At 43.6% G+C, this 25,911-nt stretch overlaps 1 protein-coding gene across 1 annotated transcript in view; it reads right to left on the bottom strand.

Annotated features, from left to right (window-relative positions):
- cdh23 (cadherin-related 23) overlaps positions 1 to 25,911 on the bottom strand; it is a 179,881-nt gene that overhangs the window by 116,763 nt on the left and 37,207 nt on the right. Inside the window, exons 4-6 of the mRNA XM_063491091.1 lie at positions 21,270 to 21,412; positions 20,908 to 20,955; positions 20,449 to 20,541 (exon numbers count right to left, since the gene is read on the bottom strand). Of these exons, the coding sequence (XP_063347161.1) occupies positions 20,449 to 20,541; positions 20,908 to 20,955; positions 21,270 to 21,412 (284 nt within the window). The remainder of the gene's footprint in view (positions 1 to 20,448; positions 20,542 to 20,907; positions 20,956 to 21,269; positions 21,413 to 25,911) is intronic.

The following is a 25,911-nucleotide window of genomic DNA, read 5'->3' as shown; positions in this document are numbered from 1 at the left end:
GATGTCGTGTGTTTGTATGTATGGGTTGGCTATTTTCTCCGTGGAGAAAAGACAACATATTTATCTCCTTATCAGTCTTCTCCCAAAACTGCCTAACCCCCTGTCAAAGCTCATGGCTGACTGCCTCCAAAGAGCTGGAGCTGTTTGTTTAAATGTAAAGGTAATCAGGCCCAGCATGCTGCAGGAATCCACAGAGCCAGAGAGAGACAGATGGGTAGATCCCAGGGGAAGGGTACAAGGACAGGCCACATCACATCAGCCAGCTCTGCAACCTTTTCTTTTTTTTTTTACCTGTTATGGAAAGTTATCCATATCAGTTTAGAGTACTAAAAGTACAACTCATTTTCCCTGCCTTATTTAAAGCAGTTACCTGTAGCTGTGGTTGAAACTATTGCTGCTTGGAGGTAGGGAAGCTCCTTTTTCTGAAATTTCTCTCAAATTCAAATGCAAAAGTTTGTGGATGAAGTGCACATTTTAAAATTGACTTTGACAGTCTCGTGAGGACAGCTTAGTGTACATAACATTCGGGTAGCAGCAATTTTAGCTGACACTCACTGAAGTTTTTGCCAGTTAAAATGTCATACAGCTGCTCGTATTAGCTGACACTAGCTATTATGTTCATGACTAACTTAACTTAGAGCTCTACAAAGGTTTGTGTGTGGACGGGTGAAACATTGCTTCAGTCCTCTGAGACTTGAGGCCATTCATTTATGCACAGCTCTCTTAAGGTAGAGATCAGACAAACTCTGCTTTTTAGCATAGTGCATTTTTAATGATTTTAGGCAAATTAATTCATGTTATTATGAATAAGCCTAGCTCCCAACTAATGGCTTTCCATTTCAAGGCTGCTATTACAACATGAGAGGTATGCTGAAGGTGTTAGCATCCCAGTGTCCAGATAACATTATAATGCTGCTATCAAGAATAATAAAAACTATCAAGCAAGATAACTGAGCTTCATTTGCTTCATGCAAAAATGTAGTTAAGATACACTGAAAAGTCAAATTGACATGAATCAGTGATTACCAGATTACCAGTGACTGCTTAATGGATGACAGTGAAAGATGATGAATCCTGTTTCCTTTTCCTACTGTTGAACATCTTGTTCTCATACACAATTTTCCTGTCCTCCTCAACTCCCTTTTTTAAGAAGTCATTTTTTTAAAATAGAATTAAATGCAAATTAGAGTAGAGCTGATTATCATATAAACGGCTGTTGCCTAGGGGGCAAGACACTCTGGCTTTATTTATTTATTTTGTCATATTCTTCACAGTTCCCCATAAAACTCTGACTTTAATCAGTCTGCACTTTCTTTTAAAGACATAGGGGAATTTGGGACTGGTTGAAGGGAGGCGCGCATTTCTGTTTATGTGTGGGCAGCCTGTATTTGTGCTTCTGTGTGTGCATATGGGAGGTATGTGGCCAAGAGTAGAGCGTACACCTGCACAGCTTCATTCTGCACACTGCTCAATTAGCTCTTGATGTTTTATTTTACAGGTGAGCGCGATCACCTGTAAAGGTACACAGCTGGAACAATAACGCAAAGCCCCATAATCCAGTAGTGAATGGCAATTTTACATAGTGGTCCAGAGGCTTTTTATGGCAGCTGGATTATGTTTGCACTCACACACCAGTGCAAGTGATCTGATTTGAATTCACTGGGAGTGAGGGAAACACTGTAAATGGGTAATTACCCAGAACTAACATAGAGGGGAGAGATGAAGTGAAGTGGTGGGAAGGGATTTAGGCAAAGACCTGCAAAGTAAAGATTCCTTGTAACTTAAAATTTGGGAACTGACCTCCAAACGGGCTGCGTGTGTTGGATGCCAAGACTTGGTATCTTTATGTAAACCTGTGAGGGCGGGGCTTCACTTGAAAAATTGTTAATTTGCTAATTTGTTTAAAAAAAAAAACAGATGCTCAAAATTTGATTTGTGGAACTTATTTGGGTTTTTGGGGTACATTTCAAGGGTTTAAAATTTTGCATGCGTTTAATGAGATGTCTCAAAACCCCTACTGGGGGTCAGAGTAGTCTGCTCATTGCTGTAGTTTCTTTGTAGCGTGACGATAAGTCTGCTTTGCTCTTAAAAATCATCAGTGATTGATATATTTATCTTGTCAGTATTGACACAGAAATTTCACTATTTAAGCGAAAGGTTACGTTTTCTTTTCTACCATTTCTCAATGGGCTCAAGGAAACTAACCGTGTAAAGCCTGAACTATGAAACTCACTTAAAAAAGAAAAACAAAACCTTGAGTTTATTGAACCTTCTGACCCCCCCCCCCCAAAGAAAACATCTCAACTTGCATATGTGTGTTTTAATTTTGTATCAGTTCTTTCTAAATCCAACGTTTTTGTGCCATTAATTGCTCACAGTTTGTTTATCTTAAACAAACTAAGGGTTTAAGTCAGCAGTCCCCAACCCCCGGGCCATGGACCGGTACCAGTCCATGAGTTGTTTGGTACCGGGCTGTGAGATTTGAGGCTCGGGTGTGAAATTTATGGTTTTCAGACTTTTTATCAGTTTTTATCATTATTTTTCATAGTTTTTATCGTTAACTCTGTGTCACGGCCTGAGGGATCAGCGAGACGCTGATTGGCCTTTTCCATCTGTCTCTCGCTCTTGTGCTCTCTCTCTCTCCTCCTCTCTGTCGCCGGGGCGGAACTCATTGCGGGTTCACGCCCTCGGCCCACGCCCACGGGAAAGAACACACCTGGTGCCCATCAAGGTGAACAGCATTTAAGCCAGGAAGTGACTGCTGGTCTTCGCTGGATCGTTGTCTGCCACGCGTCAGTGAAAGTCGAACCTCAGCTCAAGATAAGTCAAGTGCCTTCTGTAAATATTGTTCTCATTCCTGTCTTCTGATCTGCAGACCCCCTGGATAACCCCTCCCGTGTGAATCTGTGTCGAGTGTGAAAGAAGAGGACTGCTGTCGTGTATGTGGAGAGCTGGAGAGCGAGTGATTCCCCCCTTGGATCCCCTGGAGCCCGTCCCTCACATTTCTGTATATAGCACTACCCCGCACTCTCTGTATATACACTTTGGTGACCCCTGTTAATAAACCCTTGTCTTAAGCTGATTCAGGAGTCCCGCGTTTGAGTCCCCTGCGTTGAACCCTAACATAACGATCCAGCCAGAATATGGACTCAGCGGACTCTGCCGCCCAGCAGCACACCGTCACGGCCGGGGAAGTGTTGGAACGCCACGAACAAATGCTGCGGCACATCAATCAGCAGTTGGCTGCTCTAACGCAGGCCCTCGCCCAGCACGTACCTTTGGCAAGCCCAACAGTTTCTCCTCCCTCTGTCTCCTCACAGTTACCGGGCTCTGAGCCTCCGATACCCGGATCTTCGGCTCAGCCTCACCCCGCTCCATCGGAGCCTCCGGAACGAGCTCTGCCAACACCGGAGCCCTTTGCGGGTGAGTTTCACAAGTGTGCCGGTTTTCTAACCCAAATAACAATGCAGTTTAGACAGTTGCGGAGGACATATGAAACTGATGGGGCAAAGATTGCCTTTTTTGTCCAGCTCTTACGTGGACCAGCCTTAAACTGGGCTCAAGCAGTTCTTAGAACTGACGCCAACATCTCCTATCAGGATTTTCTGACTAAGTTTAAATGTGTGTTTGAGAGAGGTACTGGCACCGAGGCAGCTGCTCACCGGTTACTAAATCTCAAGCAGGGAAGACGGAGTATGGCGGAATACTCCATTGAGTTCTGGACGTTGGCCGAGGAGACCGGGTGGGGGCAGCCAGCCTTGATAAGTACTTTGTTGAATAACGTGTGTGATGAATTAAAGGGCGAACTCATGATGAGAGAGTTACCGAAGACTTTATCTGATGTGATAACGTTGTGTGTTAAGGTGGACGAGCATTTACGTGCGCGCCGCAGTACCGGGGACTACATTTCCCAGAGGTCTCTGGGACGCGGCGAAGAAGCCTCGGGCGGAAGTGCCACGAGTGGCGGAAGAAATTCGGAGGCGCACAACATGGAGGAGGGTGAGCAACCTATGCAGCTGGGTCGCTCTCGTCTTTCACCCGAAGAACGGCACCGTCGGTGGAGGGCCGGTGAGTGTTTTTATTGCGGCAAAAGGGGTCATGTTGCCAATGCCTGCCCATCCCTGCCAAAAGGTCGTGCCCACCAGTAGAGGGGAGAATACGGGTGGGCGAGGTCTCTAGTTCACAATCTCCTCCACGGCTCATGCTAGCAGCTAAATTAACTGTACAGCTTCAGGTCCACCGTCTTAAGGCTCTAATCGATTCAGGGGCAGAACAAAACTTCATTGATGCCTCGCTGGCCCGACGATTTAACCTGAACACCGAGCCTTTGCCACAGTCACTCCAGGTCACCGCCCTCAGTGGCCAGCGGCTTCCTAACATCACTCATATCACTGAGCCCGTTTTACTGACTCTCTCTGGCAATCATTCCGAGACTATCCAGTTGTATGTGTTTCAAGCCCCGCTCACACCGCTAGTTCTGGGTTACCCTTGGTTGCGTCACCATAGCCCCGTTATCGATTGGAAAAAGGAGAGCATTGTGGGGTGGGGGGAGGATTGTCACATGTCCTGTCTTAAAGCTGCCACCCTCTTTTCTGAACCGCCAACCAATTCTTCTCTCTCCGAGCCGCCGGACCTTTCCTCCGTGCCACCCGTCTACCATGATCTCAAACAAGTGTTTTGTAAGGATAGAGCACGCTCGCTTCCTCCGCATCGGCCGTATGACTGCGGCATTGATCTCCTTCCCGGCGCACCCCTCCCTACCAGCCGCCTATACAGTCTGTCTCAGCCCGAACGAGAAAGTATGGAAAAGTACATCAACGAATCACTCACTGCCGGTCTCATTCGTCCCTCGTCATCTCCTGTGGCTGCCGGCTTCTTCTTCGTTGCCAAGAAAGACAAGAGCTTACGACCTTGTATTGATTATCGGGGCCTTAACAATATCACAGTGAAGAATAAATATCCACTCCCTTTGTTACACTCTGCCTTCGAGCTCCTTCAGGGGGCCACCATCTTCACCAAACTGGACCTACGCAACGCATACCATCTGGTAAGAATAAGGGAGGGGGATGAATGGAAAACAGCCTTTAACACTCACCTGGGTCATTATGAATATCTGGTCATGCCGTTTGGTCTTTCCAATGCTCCAGCTGTTTTTCAGGCCCTGGTCAACGACGTACTTCGGGACTTCATTAACCACTTCGTCTTCGTTTATCTGGATGACATCCTCATCTTCTCTCATTCAGTCTCCGAGCATGAACGCCATGTCAGGCAGGTCCTCCAGCGCCTTCTGGAAAACCGTCTCTTTGTGAAGGAGGAGAAATGTGAGTTTCATACGTCCACAGTCTCCTTCCTGGGCTATGTCATTGAACAAGGTAACCTGAGAGCGGACCCCGCCAAAGTTCAGGCTGTGTTAGACTGGCCCACTCCTTCCCATCGCAAACAGCTTCAGAGTTTCTTGGGTTTCGCCAACTTTTATCGCCGTTTCATCCGCAACTATAGCCAGCTCGCTCTACCCCTGACTCGTCTCACCTCACCCAAGGTCCCCTTCCGCTGGGATGAACCGGCTCGCCAGGCCTTCTCGTGTCTGAAGGAGCGCTTTGCCTCTGCTCCCATCCTTATCCAACCCGATCTCAGTCAACCCTTCGTCGTGGAGGTGGACGCCTCGGACGCCGGAGTGGGGGCGGTGCTCTCCCAGCGACAGGGCGGTAAGCTTCATCCTTGTGCTTACTTCTCTCGCCGTCTCTCCCCTGCAGAGAAGAACTATGATGTGGGGAACCGTGAGCTACTAGCCATCAAGCTGGCCCTTGAAGAGTGGCGTCACTGGTTGGAGGGAGCTGCCCAACCGTTCGTGGTTTGGACCGACCACAAGAACTTGGAATACATCCGGTCCGCGAAACGACTCAACGCCAGGCAAGCTAGGTGGGCTCTGTTTCTCACTAGATTCCAATTCACAATCACCTACCGACCCGGCTCTCGTAATGTCAAACCCGATGCCCTCTCACGCCAATTTGCTACCTCCGAAGACACTGCCCAGGACACCCCCATTCTTCCTTCCACGTGTGTTGTCGGGGTCCTAACCTGGGAGATTGAGTCAGCTATTCGAGAGGCTCAACGCATGGAACCAGACCCTGGTACGGGTCCCCCGGGCCTACTCTTTGTTCCCTCTACCGTCAGATCACAAGTTTTGCATTGGGCTCACACAGCCAAGTTCACCTGCCACCCTGGGGTCCACCGCACCATTACCTTTCTACAACGCTTCGCCTGGTGGCCATCGTTGGCCAAGGACGTCCGCGAATACGTTGCTGCCTGTCCTACATGCGCTCAAAACAAGAGCGTCAATCAGCCATCTTCCGGCCTTCTCCAACCCCTGTCGACCCCTGGCCGTCCATGGTCACATATTGCAATGGACTTCATCACGGGTCTCCCTCCCTCCTCAGGTAACTCAGTCATCCTTACTATCATTGATCGTTTTTCGAAAGCTGCTCACTTTGTCGCCCTTCCCAAGCTCCCCACTGCTTTAGAAACGGCTCAACTCCTGACTAACCATGTCTTTCGCCTTCATGGAATCCCCACGGACATCGTCTCTGATAGAGGACCGCAGTTCACATCTCGGGTATGGAAAGAATTCTGCCACGCCCTCGGAGCGCAGGTCAGTCTCTCCTCTGGGTTCCACCCGCAGACTAACGGCCAGACAGAACGGGCCAATCAGGAACTCGAGGCGGCCCTCCGGTGCTTGGCGTCCACCAATCAGACAACTTGGAGTGAGCAACTTGCGTGGATAGAGTATGCCCACAATAGTCTCACCTCCTCAGCCACCGGGGTGTCCCCCTTCGAAGCATCTCTGGGCTACCAACCACCTCTCTTTCCGGCTGTAGAAGGTGAGCACTTTGTCCCCTCTGTCCAGCAGCATCTACGGAGGTGTCGACGCGCCTGGAGAGCCACCCGGGCCGCTCTTCTTCGCACGGCTGATCGCAATAAACGCCTGGCGGACCGTCACCGGACCCCTGCACCTGCCTACGTCCCGGGACAAAAGGTTTGGCTGTCGACCCGGTTTGTTCCGCTCCGGGCTGAATCTAAGAAGCTATCTCCCACCTTCATTGGTCCGTTTGTTATAGACTCTCTGGTTAACCCGGTTTCTGTTCGTCTCAAATTGCCCCGGAATATGCGGATCCATAATGTGTTTCATGTGTCTCAAGTGAAACCCTGCCTGTCCAGTCCTTTGTGCCCTCCTTCCAGGCCCCCGCCACCCGCCCGGGTCATTGCTGGCCGCCCGGCTTTCGCTGTCTCTCGGATCATGGACGTCAGGCGCCGGGGGCGTGGCCTGCAGTATTTGGTGGATTGGGAGGGCTACGGGATGGAGGAGCGGTCCTGGATTCCGCGGTCTGCCCTGCTGGACCGTGGCATGGTGCGGGCGTTCCATGCGGCCCATCCTGACAAGCCTGGGGGTCGCCGGGAGGCTCCCGTTGGGGGGGGGGTACTGTCACGGCCTGAGGGATCAGCGAGACGCTGATTGGCCTTTTCCATCTGTCTCTCGCTCTTGTGCTCTCTCTCTCTCCTCCTCTCTGTCGCCGGGGCGGAACTCATTGCGGGTTCACGCCCTCGGCCCACGCCCACGGGAAAGAACACACCTGGTGCCCATCAAGGTGAACAGCATTTAAGCCAGGAAGTGACTGCTGGTCTTCGCTGGATCGTTGTCTGCCACGCGTCAGTGAAAGTCGAACCTCAGCTCAAGATAAGTCAAGTGCCTTCTGTAAATATTGTTCTCATTCCTGTCTTCTGATCTGCAGACCCCCTGGATAACCCCTCCCGTGTGAATCTGTGTCGAGTGTGAAAGAAGAGGACTGCTGTCGTGTATGTGGAGAGCTGGAGAGCGAGTGATTCCCCCCTTGGATCCCCTGGAGCCCGTCCCTCACATTTCTGTATATAGCACTACCCCGCACTCTCTGTATATACACTTTGGTGACCCCTGTTAATAAACCCTTGTCTTAAGCTGATTCAGGAGTCCCGCGTTTGAGTCCCCTGCGTTGAACCCTAACACTCTGTTTCCCTGGGTCTTTTCCCGTGTGTTAGGAATAAATCTTCTTTGTTTTTTGGTACCGGTACTGGTTTTATTTTGTTCTATTTATCCACGACACCTTAAAGGCTGGTCTGTGAAAATATTGTCAGACATAAACAGGTCCTTGGCGGAAAAAAGTTTGGGGACCGCTGGTTCAAGTTACAAAAATCCAGCTGATAATGTAGATATAGAGGACTTAAAAAATATAATTAATAGGTTAATAGGTCTTATATATTTTTGGTCACCTAACAACAGTCTGTATAACTGTTCTGATCTCATCCACTTGTCATCATTTCTCTGCCTCTGGCACAAAAAGATGACATCCCCACAACATTAAAACATCTTGACAGAGTGCGCAGACATAGGTTGGACTAACTGGCAACCGGTAGCTCTGACTGAGAGTGCGCATGCTTGTCTAAAAGTGATGAGGCTGAAAGACTGAAAACTTGTCCACTCTTTGACTCACTAAGTTTGTTCTAGGATAGCCCCCAGCAACGATGATAAGCAGTTTAGAGAAAAGACGGAGTGATGGATAGGCGTTTCTATCCCTGCCCCCCCCACATACTCACGTCTGATCAAAGGAATGTTCTACAATTCTAAACCTCAATTTTTTTTACTATTTCTATTTCATGCTTTTACCCAGGATATTAGTGACCTTGCATCTCAATTTTCATGTTCTGATTCATCTCCCTGCATGGCCTGTGTCCACCACTCTTTTACAGTGGAAACATTTTGGTTTTAAAGTAATATTTAAACAATCACAACTGGAATTCACCGTGCATGTGCAACAGTGCTAGTGTTTAAGGCTGATGACCAAGGGAAGCTGCACTTTACACATGCCATTATCAAACGAACTGCGATGCCAGGGTTGCTGTAGAGGCCATCTCATCTCAACAGCACACGGGATTTGATGCACTCTGTGCTATTCAAAAGAGACCCTGCTCTCTCTCCCTCCCCCAGTGCCTTTCTTTACTCTCGCCTTGTTTCCCAGTGTGCCCTTGATTTCAAGCTTTTTGTGTGTTTTCACTTCACTCTGAACTCTGTAGTCCTGAATCTCTCCATTCTGTAGTCTGGTCCTATAGGTACACTGCACTCTATATCAACAACTCTCTCTATCTGTAGCCTCGGGCATGGGGTACCACGAGGGCATAAGGGGGCTCTACTTCCATGAGTCTTAATGCCTCAGGTGTCTCTTTGCACACACCCACTCACACAGACACCAGTAGAAATCTACATGCTTCTTTTTCCAATGCATAATTCACAGACTTCAAGCAACTGCAGACACATCTGACCACATATAAGCAGACTGTCCTTCTCCTGCACTATGAACCCCAGTACCCCTTTCATTTTCATGCATTATTCTAGGATTTTAAAAGGCCAGTGGTTACTCCCCAAAGGAAAACTTTGATTTTCAGCAGGGACCCAAACAAGCACATTATTTTTTCTAAAAAAGTGTGTTCTTTGGATTGGATGGGTATTCTTATCAGCTGAGGGACTTTAAGAGATATGTAGTCAAGATTTTTTCATTTTAACAACTTCAAGTGAAATTGCATTTATTGATATGTTTATAAACAGGAGGCAGCAAGGATGGCAAGCAGATGTATCTAGTAGAAATGATAAAAAATCATAAGTCTAAAAACTAAACACAGATAGTTTGCCACCTCTGCCGCTCAGGTAATATACTATGATGGGTTCTCATAGAAATTTGCCATCATGTCAGTATAGAAAATGCATTGTTGGGCTAGTAGAAGCACATCTGCATATCACATAGTCCTCTGTCCTGTAGTGAATTAGGCAACTCAGAATAAAACACATTTTTTCAATGTAAGAAAAAACATTTTTCTGTCCAGTAGACGCATTCCCAATCTGGCAACAGATGCAGCTAACTTATCAGCATAAAGGGAAATGGGCCTATTTTTAATTCACTCAGTTGTCCTACATAACTATCTATGGAGCTGCAGTATATTTCCCGACGTGTCAGTATGTAGCACTCGTGACTATAAAGAATAAGATAGATGTATGATGATACATCAGCAGTGTGCTGCAAAGTAAACATAGCAGTGGTCCTGCAATCGCACCTTCTGTTTATCTGCCTGAGTAGAATAGAATGGAATAGATGCAAATAGATGAAACTAAATGTAAATGTCAGATACGGGAAGACAAACAGATCTGAACAGACTGACAGCCAGTACACAGAAACCACTGCACTACCGGGGTCCGTTTGCAATCACTTCATGTAGCTCTGCAGTAGAGAAGAGTGGGACAGAGAGATAATCGAGCAAAGAAAAGTACTGCATGTAGGAAGAAGATGGACATAAATGAGACAAAAACACTTCCACAGCCTCTTTATTACAGCAAAACGTAGCTGAGAATTACTAGGTGGGCTTTGTGTATATTATATGATGATAGCTAATTAAAAAGCAAGGCAGAACTAATAACACCAGTACAGAATGGCAACACATATAATCATCTCCCTTTTCTTTTCCTTTCTTTTTTTAAGAGGATCATTAGATGAAAATTGGTACTTCCAAAGCAAATATCTCCACCATTTATTTCCATTGTCTCATTTTCCTCCTCGCTCTATCTTAATCTCAGTTATTACAATGTGATATTGTCAAATTAAATTAACATCTTGTTGATGAGACGTGACACCAGTGATGGAGTGCTCAGCAAGTGGAGTGTCAAGGATTGTCTGTGTCTTTAACTGTCTCAGCCTCCTTTGCTCATTCAGCATTTCATAACAGCATTTTATTATTTCATTTGTAGGAAATATTATATTAAACAGTCTAGTTACCTCATGGTAACTAGAGTCTCAGTTTCCCTCCCCACATGTGCTTTATCTATAAGTTAAGTCCTGGCAGGGCACTGGGGGGAAAGGAGTGGGCGAGTGCACAGTTCAGTTATACATCAAAGCTCTTATTTTGGGCACATCACACAATATGGAGACGAGAAGGGGGCCGTCGCCAATAGGGGTTTCACAAAAATGAAGAGGAATCTTGGTGACTGTTGCTATTATCAGTGTTCACTGGGGACGGGGCAAAACTTGCTTATAACACAAAATATCTAAATGCAAAAAGCCAAAGATTTGTATCTAAAAGACTGTCTGAGCTTTCTTTCAGCTCATTGACTTTAAACAAAGCAAACAAAAGCAAACTGTTACAGAATAACAAAGTCCTCATGACTGTACAGTACATTTTTACATTATCTTTTGTTCATTAAAAGTGAGGAGTGGTCTCTTCTTTGGGTAATTATACAATGTCAGTGTGCAGCATTCCTTTCCAACTTCCAGACCTCAGTAATGTGCAATCCTACATCCCATTGTCCTTTCTTGCTCATTTAGTTTGACACAAAGGGCTTTTTGCTGAGCTTTTAACTGTAATCATTGGAAGGAATTTAATTTTGAAATGTGCAAACACTAAATGATCACAGAAACAACACAGTGCCATACTGAGACAGTGAATTCTGACAGAAAATAAGAAAACGTGTGAATGGTGTGTTTAAAAATTAAATCAAAAAATCCCCAAAAAGGAAAAGTAACCTGCTAGAAACCACTAAGCACATGCTTATTTACAATATATAATTAATTTCCCTTTTCACAGCTCTACTAGAAATGAAATATAACATTTGTTAGTGGTAAAATTAAAATAAAACCAGTTTATGCCCTCCAGGAACAAAGACATGCAGGGCAAATCTCTTGCAGCGATATATAATCTAAAACTTCTGGGGCATATGATCAAACAATGCTATGATTGGTGATTCAAAAGAATGAACAAAACGAGTAATGTTTAGTTACATTAGAAAAATACTATCACTTAATCCTTTCAGCTGCTGGTGGCGGGATGCTCAATAAGGACGTGCCAGACAAGATGATACTAGACATATCTGAGTGACTAGTATGACAACCTGAAAATGAAGCAGATATCTGACAATCATGGGCTGTAAGCTGGAGCTTAAACATCTGTTTGTCACTTTAATTAGTTAAAGAACTGTTTTTGTTACTGCAGTGCATGTCTGCTGCAACACAGCTCGCTTAAACCTGGAATCTAAACTTTAAATAAACAGAAGAAATGGCACCAAAAATAAAAAATAAAATATTTGGACTGCGAGAGGAAGTTGGAGGACCTGGACAGAACCTATAGGAAGTGCATGTTAACGCCACACACAAAAGACCCCACCTGCCAGCTGGTTCAGACATCCCTTGTTCTTGTATGTGGTGACTCACATGAGTGTTAGAATAACACCTGTCTCTAGGTAAATTTTATTCATTTGGGGTTTTTTTGTAAGGTAGAAAGTCTACAATATTAAAGAAAGAACCCTAAAGAGCAGTTGATATCCTATGAGCAAGCAACTGGCGTCAGTGGGGAGAAAGAACAGGATGGGACCCCTTGCACAACTAGATTCGTGGAGGGGCAGCTATTTGTGTATGAGGGTGAGAGAGAGGAAATAAAAGCAGCATAAAGAGACTATAAACAACAAAGAGGACAAAACACAAACTATGGGTGAGTGTAGTCAATAGTTTTACCGACATGCAGCGATAGAATATAGATAAACAGGGACTGAAAGTGAGTGAAGGGGAAGGGTTGAGTGCATCATTGGAAGTTCCCCCAGCAGCCATAGCCAATTACAGCATAACCGATGGAGGATTCGGGGTTACCTGATCCTGAAACATTAACTATACGCTTCATCAAAGAGCAAAGTTTTAATCCTAATCTTAAAGGTAGAAAGAGTTTCTGTCTCCTGAACCCCATCTGGGAGCTGGTTCCACAGCAGAGGGCCCCGATAGCTGAAGCCTCCCATTCTACTTTTAGAAACTCTAGAAACCACAAGTAAACCTGTGATCTTTGAGTGAACTGCTCTACTGAGAAATGATGGTACCTTTAGGTCTTTGATCCCTGTCTAGTCTGTTAGTACTCTCACATTATTATTATCGATCAGCTGAAGACTTTAGTTCTTCTTCTTTCTCCTTTTCTCTATAGTTCCACTATATGCATAATTTCTCTTTAGACCCTCTATCCTTACCATTTCAACAGTGAAAGTGACAACCAAAACAGATTTGCAAAAATTGGAAAGGTTATAAAAGGGAGGGGGGGGGGGGGGGGGGGAACAAATGTGTAGGCAGGGAGGGGGATTCTGAAACACAAAAGAAGACAGAGAGAAAGAGTCACTGAGGATATTGCATAATGCTGAATGGAGCCATGGTGAGGATAAAGGCACTAATTGGAGCTAAACAAATATTTTTCAGACATTAATTTCTTCCCTCTTTTAGTAAAACTCTTTTTTTTAATAACTATTCTATGATAAGCCCCATTCAGATATAGGATACATAACATCAGGCTGTGACAGTTTTTTGTCATTCCGGCATACAGATGAGTGGCAAAAAAATAGAAACTACTGTGGCTGTCATATGCTTTGGGGGAAATTTTGCTGTCAGTGTTTTGGCCCCTTACAGTGAAGGTTCTTCTAGGGTGACAGTCTTTTGAATGAAAATGATGTAAATCATATACTGTGGCACACTGCAGACCCCAGAACCTAAGCTAACTAACACTTGTGAAAGATTTTCTACATATATAAAGATCCATGTACACATGTAGATATATATATATACACACACACAGAGTTTCAGAGAGGTGTAATGACGCTCTCGTCGTAGCACATGGTGGCCAAACTCTGTAGGTGACTTTCACGGCAATGTGTCTCACAGTTTCATTCAGCCGGTGATGGAGAACGTTTGTCATACACTGTAGATTGGACGGTAGAACAAATGATGTGGTTGAATTAAGTAAAAATTTTACTACATGATGGACAAAAATCTATATTTTCCCATATTTCTGCGGCATATCGTATTCACCTAACTTTTAAGTGAGCTGAACAACTCAAAAGTGACAACAAACATCAGCGCTCACTACACACAAACACGTCCCATTATAGATCAAACTGGTGTAATCTTTTGTGCCGATCCGTTAACTGTGCTGTGTTGAAAGAGATAAGTAAATATTATTAAATACTTATGGAAAAGGCACCGGGGTGCTCATTCATACATGTAGTCAACACGTACAGATGCTGTCAGATTAAATCATGTATTTGAAAGGTCTAAAAAACACAAAGGTGCCATGAGAGCTAGCACTCTATCTTCCTCTGTCTCCTATACACACATAAACATTAACACAAGCAGCTACAAAATATGGAGGGACTGACAACATGCGTAGCTGTCTTTTATGTTGGCAAAACTCGTCTGAATTCAAAATTCTGCCAACAGAGTGTTAGAGAGAAGGAGAGTGCCAAAGGCAGGGTGGGGGTGGGCACAGAGAGGTGGGAACCACAGACTTGAAAGAAAGGGAGAGAGGGAACGACAGGTTGATTTATTCAAAGAGTGAGGAGTGGGTGAATCAAACTTTAATGGCTTTTGGGAGTGCACACCGTTCTCCCTCTCCCTTCAATCTTGCCCCTTTCCAGGCTTTCCTTGTGCGCTCTCACCTTACTTCCTTTACTCCTCTCTTTTTCTCTCCCCTTGTTTCCCTCTCCCTGAAATACACTTTCCGATGGTCACTCACAAACATGAGCCCTCCCTTTTTTTTGACAGACAAATTCTCCACCCATCTCTGCGTAGCACACAAATCAAGGTGCTCTTCATGCTCAGCGGGTTAAAGTAAATGACAGAAAGATAAAGAGAGGAAGAGAAGGTGATTTACCTTCACGAATGGCAGAGTATGTGATGCCCCGGCAGTATGTGTTGTGTTAACCCTTGGACTGGAAAGGATGCGGGAAAAAATTGTTGTACAGGCTCGACAATCTCTCTGACAACTCCCTTAAGTAGCTGTTTGTCCAGAAAGGCTCACTGAAGTCTAAAAATTAATCATCAGTCAAAAAAGAAAAGAACCTATTCCATTCAGAATGAGCAATGCAGACATGTTCAGCTTACCTATAGCAACGCTTCAGAAAAGTAGGCATAATGTAAACTGTTAGCTGACAGCAGAGGACAAAACATAGATCTCAATTTTCCACTCCCCACACCCAGTCCTCAGTGTTGGGTGTAAGGCGTATTAACGTGTCATGTGCTAAATTCTGTCATTAAATTACAGATACAATTATGTTGTTACTTGCAAAGTAACAAAGTAACAAAGATTCTGCCCTTATCTGCACATTGGGCAAATTAAAAAACACGTTTTCTTTTTCTTCTGCGCGCTTGTGCTACAGTCAACTGGTGTCAGATGTGTGTGGGCAGGAAAATAAATGGTGGAGCAGTCTACTGCGGAGATATGGACTTATTTTTAAGGACAAGAGAGTGATGGTAAAGTGCAAACTGTGTTCAAGATGGAAACGACTGCATTATACTGCTGACAGAACTCAAGCCAGTTGAAAGCATTTGCACAGACAGCAAGCTAACGCAAAGCTAGCCAAGAACCCAGAGTGATAAAGATGAGTGCATGGCCACCCCGGCCCAGCAGCCAGAGCCTGAACTTCATCAGGTAAAAAACAGCAGTGATGAGCAGTCCTGTTTATGTTTCTGAAACAGAACCACTGTGTCAACTGAAGTGTCTTTAGGCTGGTTTTGATCTTTGCGTTGCGATATTGTCGACTGGGACAGTCTGTTTGTATAACATCATTATGAGCCAATGTGTTTCAGGTCATTTTATAGATTAACAAGAAAGTAACGTAATGAGTAGTGTAATGAATGACTTTCTCTGGTGAGTAATTAGGTAACGTACTGCACTACTTTTAAGAAAAGTAACAATAAATTATACATTATTTTTGAGATATGACCCCAACACTGCCAGTCATATTACTCATTGCCTTTCTGCTTAATTAGTTATGAGATTTTCAAGCGGACTTTATACTATTTGCGCCAAAGGCTTTGCGTGGTTAGAAATCATTTTGGGTTTTTATCTACATTTCAAACAGCGTCCCATTTCTTCTCCAAAAATGGGGACGTACAACTTTTCCCTAGGATTAGATTCTGTGCACCAAAACTGTAGAAAGTGGAAAGTTATAAATGGTGCCTTAGGTGAGTAAAATATTGACTGCTTCCCATTTAACCTTCTCACTTTATCCATTTTTTTTCTCTTTCTTCATAAATCCCTCCATCCCTCCCTATGGGGCTCAGGGTCTTAGTGTCAAGCAGAATTCTCTTCGAGGCCTGCGCCTGTCAACCAGCCACCACTCAGCTCTGTAACCACTAGATTCAATTTCACCATAGGAGAGACCAGGAGAGATGATACTAATATAATTATGGGCCAAATCCGACTTTTAGGAGGTAAAAAGAGAGAGAGGGGGAGAAAATGAAAGAGAAAGGGAGCGAGTTTGCGAGTTTCATATCGAAAGCAGGTATGTGTTTCTGTACAGTATGATGGTGGTGATGATGGTTGCGTGCAGTGCATATGTGGGATATGTAAACACTCAGTAGCACATATTTTATGAGGATAATTTCAAAAGAAATGTATTTCACATCAAGCAAGACTTTTGTTTTCAAGTTCTCAGACAACCTTGCAAATGCAAAGACGTAAGGCATCCATATACTGTATTTGCTTTTTGAGCTAAGATATGTTTTTTTCTTACCTGGTAAACAAATTACCTTCAGATGCTGCAACCCGCTAATATACAGGGCAGAAGGTGATAAAATAGTAGAGATTGAATTTCAGCTTTCAGAAGTGAACAAAGGCAAAGAAGAAAGGAATATAACAGATTTGTCTATGTTCTACCTGACAGCGACAGAGGGCACATCAAATAGCAGGTGCCTCTGCTTTGCTGCCAAAGCCTACATCAAGCACTAAACAGCTCATTCGCAGGCATAATAGGAGCTCTCAAACACCCTCTGCCAATATTATCTAAAATATGAGTGCATTTGCCTCTGTGTTTGTGTGTTTAGCATGTGAAATGCCTTCATGCTATCCATCTCAAACCTGTGGGAGAAAGTAGTAGCCAACAACGGAAAGCTAAAACAATGAAGATTTGAATTCCACACGTCTATAAAACAAACGCATAAACAGGTAAAACCCTCTAATTAATCAAAAATATGAGAAAGCAGATAGATATTTGTCTAGCTAGAGTTCCAAGAATGAGTCCTAATAGTATATTTCTATAAAAAAGAAAAGAAACAAAAACAGGCTCAGCAACTCCACGCCAGAATGGAGGGCTTTTCTTTCTTTAGATGTCTGACTTTCACCTGAAGGGTTTCCACCTTGGGTTGTTCTGCTTTATATCATCAGCCATAGTTCATCAGAGATTACCGTAGGTTAGAGAGGGACACTGAGATATGGCTGATAGAAAATAGAGGCTGAGGAGGGATTTGCTCACCTGCCTGACATACCTGAGAGACAGTAAACAGATAAAGTTTGGGTATATATCACTAGGAGCCTCTTGCCTGTCTGCCTGTTTGCCAATACGTTTAATCCATCTATGCACCGCATTACAGCGCTGGTCAGAAGTCGGCTATACAATCTCGTGTGCATCATTACTGCATTATCCAAGACAGGATTCCACTGCATTGCATATCTACTGTAGGGAGGGGTGAATGAGAGTATTGACTAGAGGATGAAAAAGATATGCTATCTGAATTCTGCAATGTTGTGAGTGGAGGGGCTCAACCAAAATAAAAAAAAGCACATTTTACTATAGTGATGCTTTGCAGAGGTCATTGGAAACTGAGTAGAGATAATGGCTATTAACTCTGAATAAATGTATCTGTGTGAAGTATATATATATGTGAGCGAGAATGACAAAAAGACGCTGGAGAGAACGAGGATTAGATGAGAATAAATGACTAAAAAAATAAAAAAGAAGGAAACTGTGTTCAAGTACAAGGATTGCCTGAACAGCAGGAGGTGGCACACACTGGGCGCACTTAACAGAAGCTGTTTCTGGTGGCGTTTGATATTATTACAGTGGCACTGACCGGCTCCCGGTGGGTGAGTGTAAGGGTCAGGCAGCTGGGCTGAGGAGTGTGTGAGGGTATTCGGAAGGTTGGTCTTTAAATAACGGATGGGCTCCCAATTGCTCAGATCTCGGTGTTGCACAGACGCACACTCAGCAAAAGCTTTTGAGCTTGTCAACAGAGGGCTCCCTTTATAGAGGACTATTTGTTGAGTTTAGGGAATGTGAAAAAATGCTTCTCAGTATGTTGTACGTTCACTCTGCCTTCTCATCCAGTAATGGATTTGTGTTGTAGCCCATCTGCTGTTCCATCAAAACATTATTTTAGGTAATAGTTGTCGCTCTTTGTATCCGGTCTCTGCTGCTGGCTGCCTAACTGTGTGGATGCTGTAAATCTGGCGAGCTCATTAGCACTGACAGAGGGAATGCTAGCAGCCCACCTGCTCCCCTTCACCCTCTTTATGGCTCTACAAATTAAAATGACATTTACACACACTCTCTGCTACTCTGCCTCCTGCACTGCTCACCTTGCCACTCACATTGCTTCATCTGGACAGTGCCGTCGAGCCTCACTTCATAACACCTCCTGTCCTAGTTCTTCGAAAAACCCACGAGAATCTTTGTGTTGTTTCTGGTCTTTTCTTTCTGTCCTGCGTTCTCTGTCACTTGCGGTAAATCTCATCGTCTGAATCCTTTGTTTGTCGCCTCTGCTTTGTTACTTCTGCCACTCTTTCATCCTCCACACTCATCGCCGTTTCCCATCTTCTCCTTTGATGCGCTGATGGCACTTTAACCCGCAGTCATTGTGGCATGTCCAGTGAGTGACAGCATGATGAAGTGATGTTGCAGCATGTTTGCTTTGCCCGCTAAAGGTCGCTTAGGGTCACGGAAGTAATGAGGCCATAAAAATGCAGGTAACTAAAGTTGCTGAGAAATAAGATAAGGTGGCGAAAAGGGTAGAGGAAGGAGAAACAGGGTAAAATGAGGAAGAGGCTGACTTGAAATGAACGAAAACAGTTCCCAAAACTGGCAAAGGATTTAAGTGGAAAAGAGAGCGGCTTAATAAAGAGCTCTGTGCGTACAGATTGGACTGTGTGCTGCATTGTGATTGCAACGCAGTCGTGAAAATATGAATGAAATTGCAGTGTCTCATTTTGTTGAGCAAAGTACGCAATTTAGTTCACTGAGATGTGTGATAAAACATATTTCACTTGCATTAGTCTCACATTGTGTTTACACACGCGCACACACACGCACACACACACAAGGTTTGCATGTTTTCTTTTCAGCGATGGCTCACTTTACAGGCTTACGCTAATTTCCAATGTAAAGAAATGCTGGGGAAAACTCGGATGTATGTACTGCCTGGGAGTACAGTGGAGTCTGATTTATTTCCACTCTCTATAGCCTCAAACAAATAAGCTTAAATTTTTTAATCAATAGGATGCCAGGATTGACAGCAGTAGTAATTCAGTAAGTGATGCAAGGGAACTAACAGTATGTGAGTGACTGAGGGTCAAACGCAGCCCTGTTTAATGGCTTTCTCAAGGCTAAACTGAATCCTATTGTTTGCAGAGCTTGAAACGTCTGCAAGTGGACTATAAGTGAGTCCCACACAACTTAGCAGCGGTTCAATGCAATGGCCTGAGAGAATCTTCCCTGGTGGGTGATCTAAACAGCCTCGTCTAAACAGTCCTTATTTCTCCCATTTATTTGCCTGACTTTATGGATTGGGAGAGAAAAAGCCAGTGGCTTTGAAGATTTGGTGAAGACTCAGAAAGGGGTATGTGCTCAATATAAACACAACAAGACTTGTGGATGTGTATGTATTTGTGTGTGTGTGTGTGGATTTCAGTCCCTGTTTGAAGTCCTCCACTCTGGCAATTACTTCATATCAAGGATTAGATGAGGGAGAGGGCATAGAGGAGACACAAAGATGGAAAGAAGTGAGAGCTGAGAAGGAAGGTAGCCGATTCAGTGGGAGGACAGAGAAAGGAGAGAATAGAGATTGAGGTTTGCACTGGAGTTTTCTCTTCCCTGCAAAGGAGGCTGTACATATTCTCTAAACATTAGCTGGAAGACAACTCCTGAAATCGTGGGAAGATCACAGGTGCAGCAAAACACTTCTATTTCCAGCATGGCAAAGACCAAAATGCACTATGAATAGGAGATGATCACCATAAATCAGACGTAGCCACCGTGCAGATACAGCTGTTGCAATAGTCATGACGGTGAGGTGAATTTTATTTATGTTTTCTTAGTGTTTCTGAAAATTCATTGCAGCTCTTTGTTTTCCAAAGTTTTCATCAGTTTGAAGTACAGATTCCAGAGGAAAATGTTCTTCTGCTGGAAATAAAAGTTTTTCTACTTTGGCATTGCTTTGATGTTCAAAAAAACAGCAAATTATATAGAAATTGTCATGCATATGATGACTTTTCTTTTTCATGTAATTCTGAGTAATGAATAAAATCACAGTCTCATTTCCACTCGAGTACAAACGGTAAATAACGTCCGGGCATCCTCACCTCTGGAATATTGACAGTGTATGGCTGCCCGTGGAAGTTTGGGGCGTTATCGTTCACATCTCCGATCTGGATGTTAACTGTGTCTTTGACTACCTGGGGAAAGAAACACCTTGGTTAAATAGTTCCAAAGCCACTGCCACACGTTTCCTGACAAAGAGCCAAAGTCAATGTAAATGTGACACAAAGCAACGATTCAGAGTCAAAGAAAACAGGACAGGTGTGTGATAGATTTCTTGCTGGGGAGAGTAGGTGGAATGTCACTTGTTTCAGCAACTATACTGTGTTGAGTCAGACAGGTGTCATGTGAGGAAGAGAAATAAGGGTAAGTGTAAAAGTGAGAGACTGAAAAAGAGACAGATTGCAAGGCCTCTGTGTGATATGAGGTCAGGTTATATGCAGGATGTCAGCGTGTGAAGAAATGTGTCACAACTATGAACGCAGTGCAAATCTGTCTCTTACCTCTTGATTGTCACTCACGTAGAATTCGACCTGCATCTCTGACTTGGTCTGGTGGAGACAGAGATCCATATCAGCACAAAATTTGCATAGACATGTAATGCAAAGGAGCAGAGCAGAAAAGCAGAGACAGAAAACAAAAAGGAGCTACAGAAGCCACTCTGAGCTCGACGTCCTTTGTGCTTTCCCCCTCACATTGTTTTGCACTTTTCGGGACTCTTTCATCATTTGATAATTTACGCCGTGTATCCTATTTTCAAAATTGTTCTGTGTGTCTTTTCTTGTACCCGGTGCATTTGCTTTGGTAATGTATGAGCGTGTGTGTAGCATTTAGTATGTGTGTGCACGAGTTTGTTTGTTTGTACCTCACGGTCGAGTTGCTGTCGAAGCCAGACCACACCGGTTTCTTTGGTCACAGCGAAATACTTCATGGCCTCTTCTCCTGAAACCCCATAGATGAGGGGTTCCCCTTCAGGATCATCTGCCTTCAGCTGGGCCACCGATGAACCTGTCAGCGAGAGAGTCAAAGGTCAGAAGTCCTAGAAGTCAAAGAAGGCATCAACGAATTTTTAATGACTGAGCCAATTTAGAAAGCGCTGATTTGTGAGAGCACGCAATTCCTGAATATTCACGCAAATGCAGTTGTCCTGTCAGAATTGCATGCTACATGTAAAAGTTAGCATTGCATTAAAAATTGATTTTTTTAAAAAAAAAAAGTATAAATAAATACATCAAAATAAAATGCAAAAGAGTTAACAAGGTACCATGATTGTGACAGAAACTCTGACTTCTCAACATTATATTCAAGGAAACCTACTAAAAAAGAGAGAACCACAACAACTATATGTTGTAAAACTCCAGATGTCTTGGTAATGTAATGAAGACGACTTGAAAACACACAAAGGCTCAGCACAAAGAAATGCAGTAGCGTGCAGGAGCAAAGGATTTTTAATTGGAGCTGCAGCGGCTCACGGGCTTCATTCATCATAAACAGTAGAAGCTGGCTAATCAAAACCAGAGGTGGCGTGCTATCATGCAGGTTAATCCGCCACGCTGGACAGATGTATCATGAGGCTGTGTTTAAGAGCGGCACAGAAGACGGTATCAAGACCTCCAAGCTGGTTGGCAAGGCTCATTACCCTCCAGGATCAAACTGCCTGAGCACAGCATAGTAAATAATATCATATATATTAAAAAAAATTAAGAAATATATGAATCCGGGAAGGATTAGAAGCTTTTTCCCAAATATCAGAGGCAAGGTTTTCCTCACTAAAGTCCAAAACATACCGTACATAAAATACTTTAAGATACCAGTCACTGTCACTTCACAGATACCTAGTTTGAAATTCCTATTCATTTCTGCCCTGTGCCTCTGATCTGTCCGGTGACAGACTTTGCCCATGTTTGTTTCCTGCCTCTCAACCTATCATAGCTGGGATGGGCTCCAGCACCCTCCTCACTAGCTGCATAAGTGCTTGGGAAAATGAATGGATGGACTATAGCAAGAACCCAGCCAAGCCAGTGTATTTCCCTGGTCCCAAGCCCAGATAAATGTGGGTTATGTCAGGAGGGGCATCCGGCAAAAATCTTTGCCAAATCAAACACACGGCTCATCAATGATCGGTCGGGGTCCAGGTTAAGAATGACCGTCCCCAGTGTTGTTGGCCAACAGGGTGCCAGTGGAAACTGTGCTTGTGTTGGCCAAAGACAAAGGCGGAGGATTGTTGTCACGGGTTGGATGACATGGAGGCAGATTAAGGGATCGGCCGAAAGAAGAAGAAGAAGAAGAAGAAGAAGAGGACTATACCAAAACACTGTGGGCTTATCTTTGCCTTGTAACTGCTATTTGTGCTCACACTGTTAATAGATTTGCAAAAAATGCTGTTTGTAAATTCAAAAATGTGAGAATTTATCCTAAATGTCAAGACAGGATAACCTCACGGAAACACGGAAACTTAATCTGGGGCGTAATTTTCTTTGACTGCCTCTTGACCTCAGGGTGATATATGCTGAGCATATAGCAGCATTTGACTACTGTTAATTAAGAACAGGGTTTTTTTTTTTAAATGAGTGCATGGACAGAAGAGAATATAAACAGGTCATTCAATAATTGCACAGACACATACACTTGTCCCCCCTCCCTCTCCGGACGTACTTGGCCAGACAACAGAAGTGAAGCCAAACTAAATCAAATCTGTCACTTGCGCACCACACTGCTTAATACAGTGACCAATTAGGCTTCACAATCACACACCCCTCTCGTTTTATTAATACACCCCATTTTCTTATGAAAGGGTGGCAAAAATGACTAATTAATATAACGATTTATGAACCCCTCTCATTGCAGTCTAATGAGATTTATGCAAATTCAGCTGCTTTCAATATGAGTTATAATTTGGTTGAAGACGGTGCAAATTAAGCATTTTACCCCATAGTCATCAATAATAACTGTTTTTTTTCCCTCCTCCTTTTGGCCCTCTCGACTGTGAACGAATTGTCTGCTCCACGTGGGTAGACATACACTTGAGTGAAGGATAACAAATGTTCATTTCAGACTATGTATGAGAGACAGTCTTGTGGAAGATTAACTCTTACTGCTGAGAAAAAAGATGAACCGAGACCAACTTACTGAGAATATGAGTTAGATTCTCTGCCCTGATTAGACAAACGAAGGGCTGCTCTAGATGCTAATATATTATATCACCAAATATGTGTGCAGTTATATATTATTGCAATAAATAAATTTTTTACATAGAGATTTAGTGCAGAGACCAATAAAACTGCCTGAGAACTTCCTTTCTGGCTCCTGTGGGTCAGTTTTGTTTTATTAACAGATTTTTTTTAACCTTGCCTAAGGTTATAGACATTAACAGAGCAAAATGGTTGTACTTAGATAAAGACAATAGGATCTACATAATTTATTTTGTCCTCAAATATGGAAATTTCTGAGGTATTAGGATATTATACTTTGGTGAAAGACATTCTTAGCATAAATTAATGTAGAAAAAAGATTTAGACATTTCAATAAACGACGAATTGTAGAAAAGTGGTTAATTGTATCATTTTGTTTTGGTTCTTTTCTTACAGATTTTTGAAACACTGTGTTTTTTCACTTCAAGTTAGATTTATGCTGTGTTAGTTTAACATTAGGATTCATTTTCAGGATTGTGGGTAAAGAAAAAAGCTGTAAAATACTTTGGGTCATGATTTAGGTTGAAGTATTAAAATGTAAGGTGAAGACATAGTTAAATGTTATGTTTTGGTTAACGTAAGGCAACTAATGGTTATAGTTTAGGTTGGAGTAAAGAAAATGAATGTAAGTCAGTGCAATGTCCTCTAAAGTAACATATACACAGCTGTGTGTGTGTGTGTGTGTGTGTGTGTGTGTGTGTGTGTGTGTGTGTGTGTGTGTGTGTGTGTGTGTAGCGTAGGTATCCCTCTAATGCTTATCTGTAACACTGTGACACCAAGCCCTTTCCCCTGACAAATGATGCTATTTAGCAGCAAGTGATGCCAGTATTACTGTTATGAATGATACAGTGCACATTAATATTGCCCCCTCCCCATCCCTTCTAGTCTGCAACACTGCATTCATGACAAGAGCAATGGGCGAGAGGAACCATCTCTCTACTTCACCTTTCTCTCTACGATTGTCCTCTGAACCTCTTACTTCCTCACTTTTCTCTCCACTTTTTGGTTATATTCACGTTTGTAAAGTGACACTAAAGTCACAAAGTCAGAGGCATCGTCATTCCGAGGACAGCAAGAACTGCCATCATGAACTTGATCAAGATGCTTTGTGTGTAAATATAACTAAAAATGAGAGAGAGAAAAGCTAAACAGCATAAAACATTTAAAAAAACGAAATTAAATCTAGCCTCTCATACAGCATCCTACACTGCTGCGACCAGTGAATCACAGCACAGATCCTGAGGGACACCTTGTGCATATCTCTGTGACATCCGCTGTTTCTGACACCATAGGAATGAGAATGAGTGGGTCAGAAACACAGCAAAGGAAGGTAAGCCCACAAAAACATCTAGGGCCTGAACTGAAACGGCTACCACATCTTGTTAGATTTGCAGATCAAGTATCTGAGACTTTCTTCTTAAGACCCCACAAATTTCAGATTACTCACTCAAGCTGTGAAGGTTCCATAAAGATGTTGAATGAATGTTAAATAAAAACACTTTCCACCTGCTTACAGAATCAAAGAGGATGGATACCTAACTGAGAAGCTTAAAGAAAACAATGAGAGCATTTAGGTTTAAATGTCTGGGCTGGAGTGTGAGATGGCCACAATAAGGAAGCAGGGAAAAATGAGGGTAGATGTTAGTGGAAGGGAGGAGGAAGAACAATGATGTTTCTTAAAGGGAGTAACAAATACACCCCATTACTGTAAGCACTTTTCCAAAAGCATGAGTTCGTAAAGACAAACCATTTTTGCTTCACTATGTCAGGACTGAAATTCACACTACCACTACAGGCATAAGCCTGAAACTGAGGAAGAAGAGGAGGAGGAAAAAAAGCAAGGAAGACTTGCTAACCTATAGAGAGCAACACCTGCATGTTTTACTGAGCCCAACCTTTTAGAAAAGGCAAGGGGGCCCGTGGGGGGAGCTAAATCAGCCGCTGGAGGACATCAATCCCTGCTGGATCAATAAGAGTCGTGCGCGTTAGACGGGGACTAGCCTCGGCCCTGCCCTGGGGCCTCAGGCTTGGGAAAGAAAGGGGGCTGTAGGCCAAAGCCCTGTTTATTATGTTGGTGACATCTCTAGACCTCTCGTTCATCTGAGTTCTGATTCACTGGGACAGGCACTGTCAGCACTGCAATTTCAGGCATGCAGTGAATTATAGCTTTAAATTTTATGGAGCACAGAGGCTTAATGGATATATGGGCAATGTTCAGCTGTCTACCAGCAGGGGCAAACAAAAAAAAGAAGGAAAAAAAAGAAAGAATGGATGAAGCCACCTCGAACTATATGAGATTGACTGACTGTGCAGGAA

Source organism: Pelmatolapia mariae, linkage group LG13 (assembly GCF_036321145.2).
Source record: "Pelmatolapia mariae isolate MD_Pm_ZW linkage group LG13, Pm_UMD_F_2, whole genome shotgun sequence".
NCBI classification, from domain to species: domain Eukaryota; kingdom Metazoa; phylum Chordata; class Actinopteri; order Cichliformes; family Cichlidae; genus Pelmatolapia; species Pelmatolapia mariae.
This window is presented reverse-complemented; position numbering and strand designations above follow the sequence as displayed.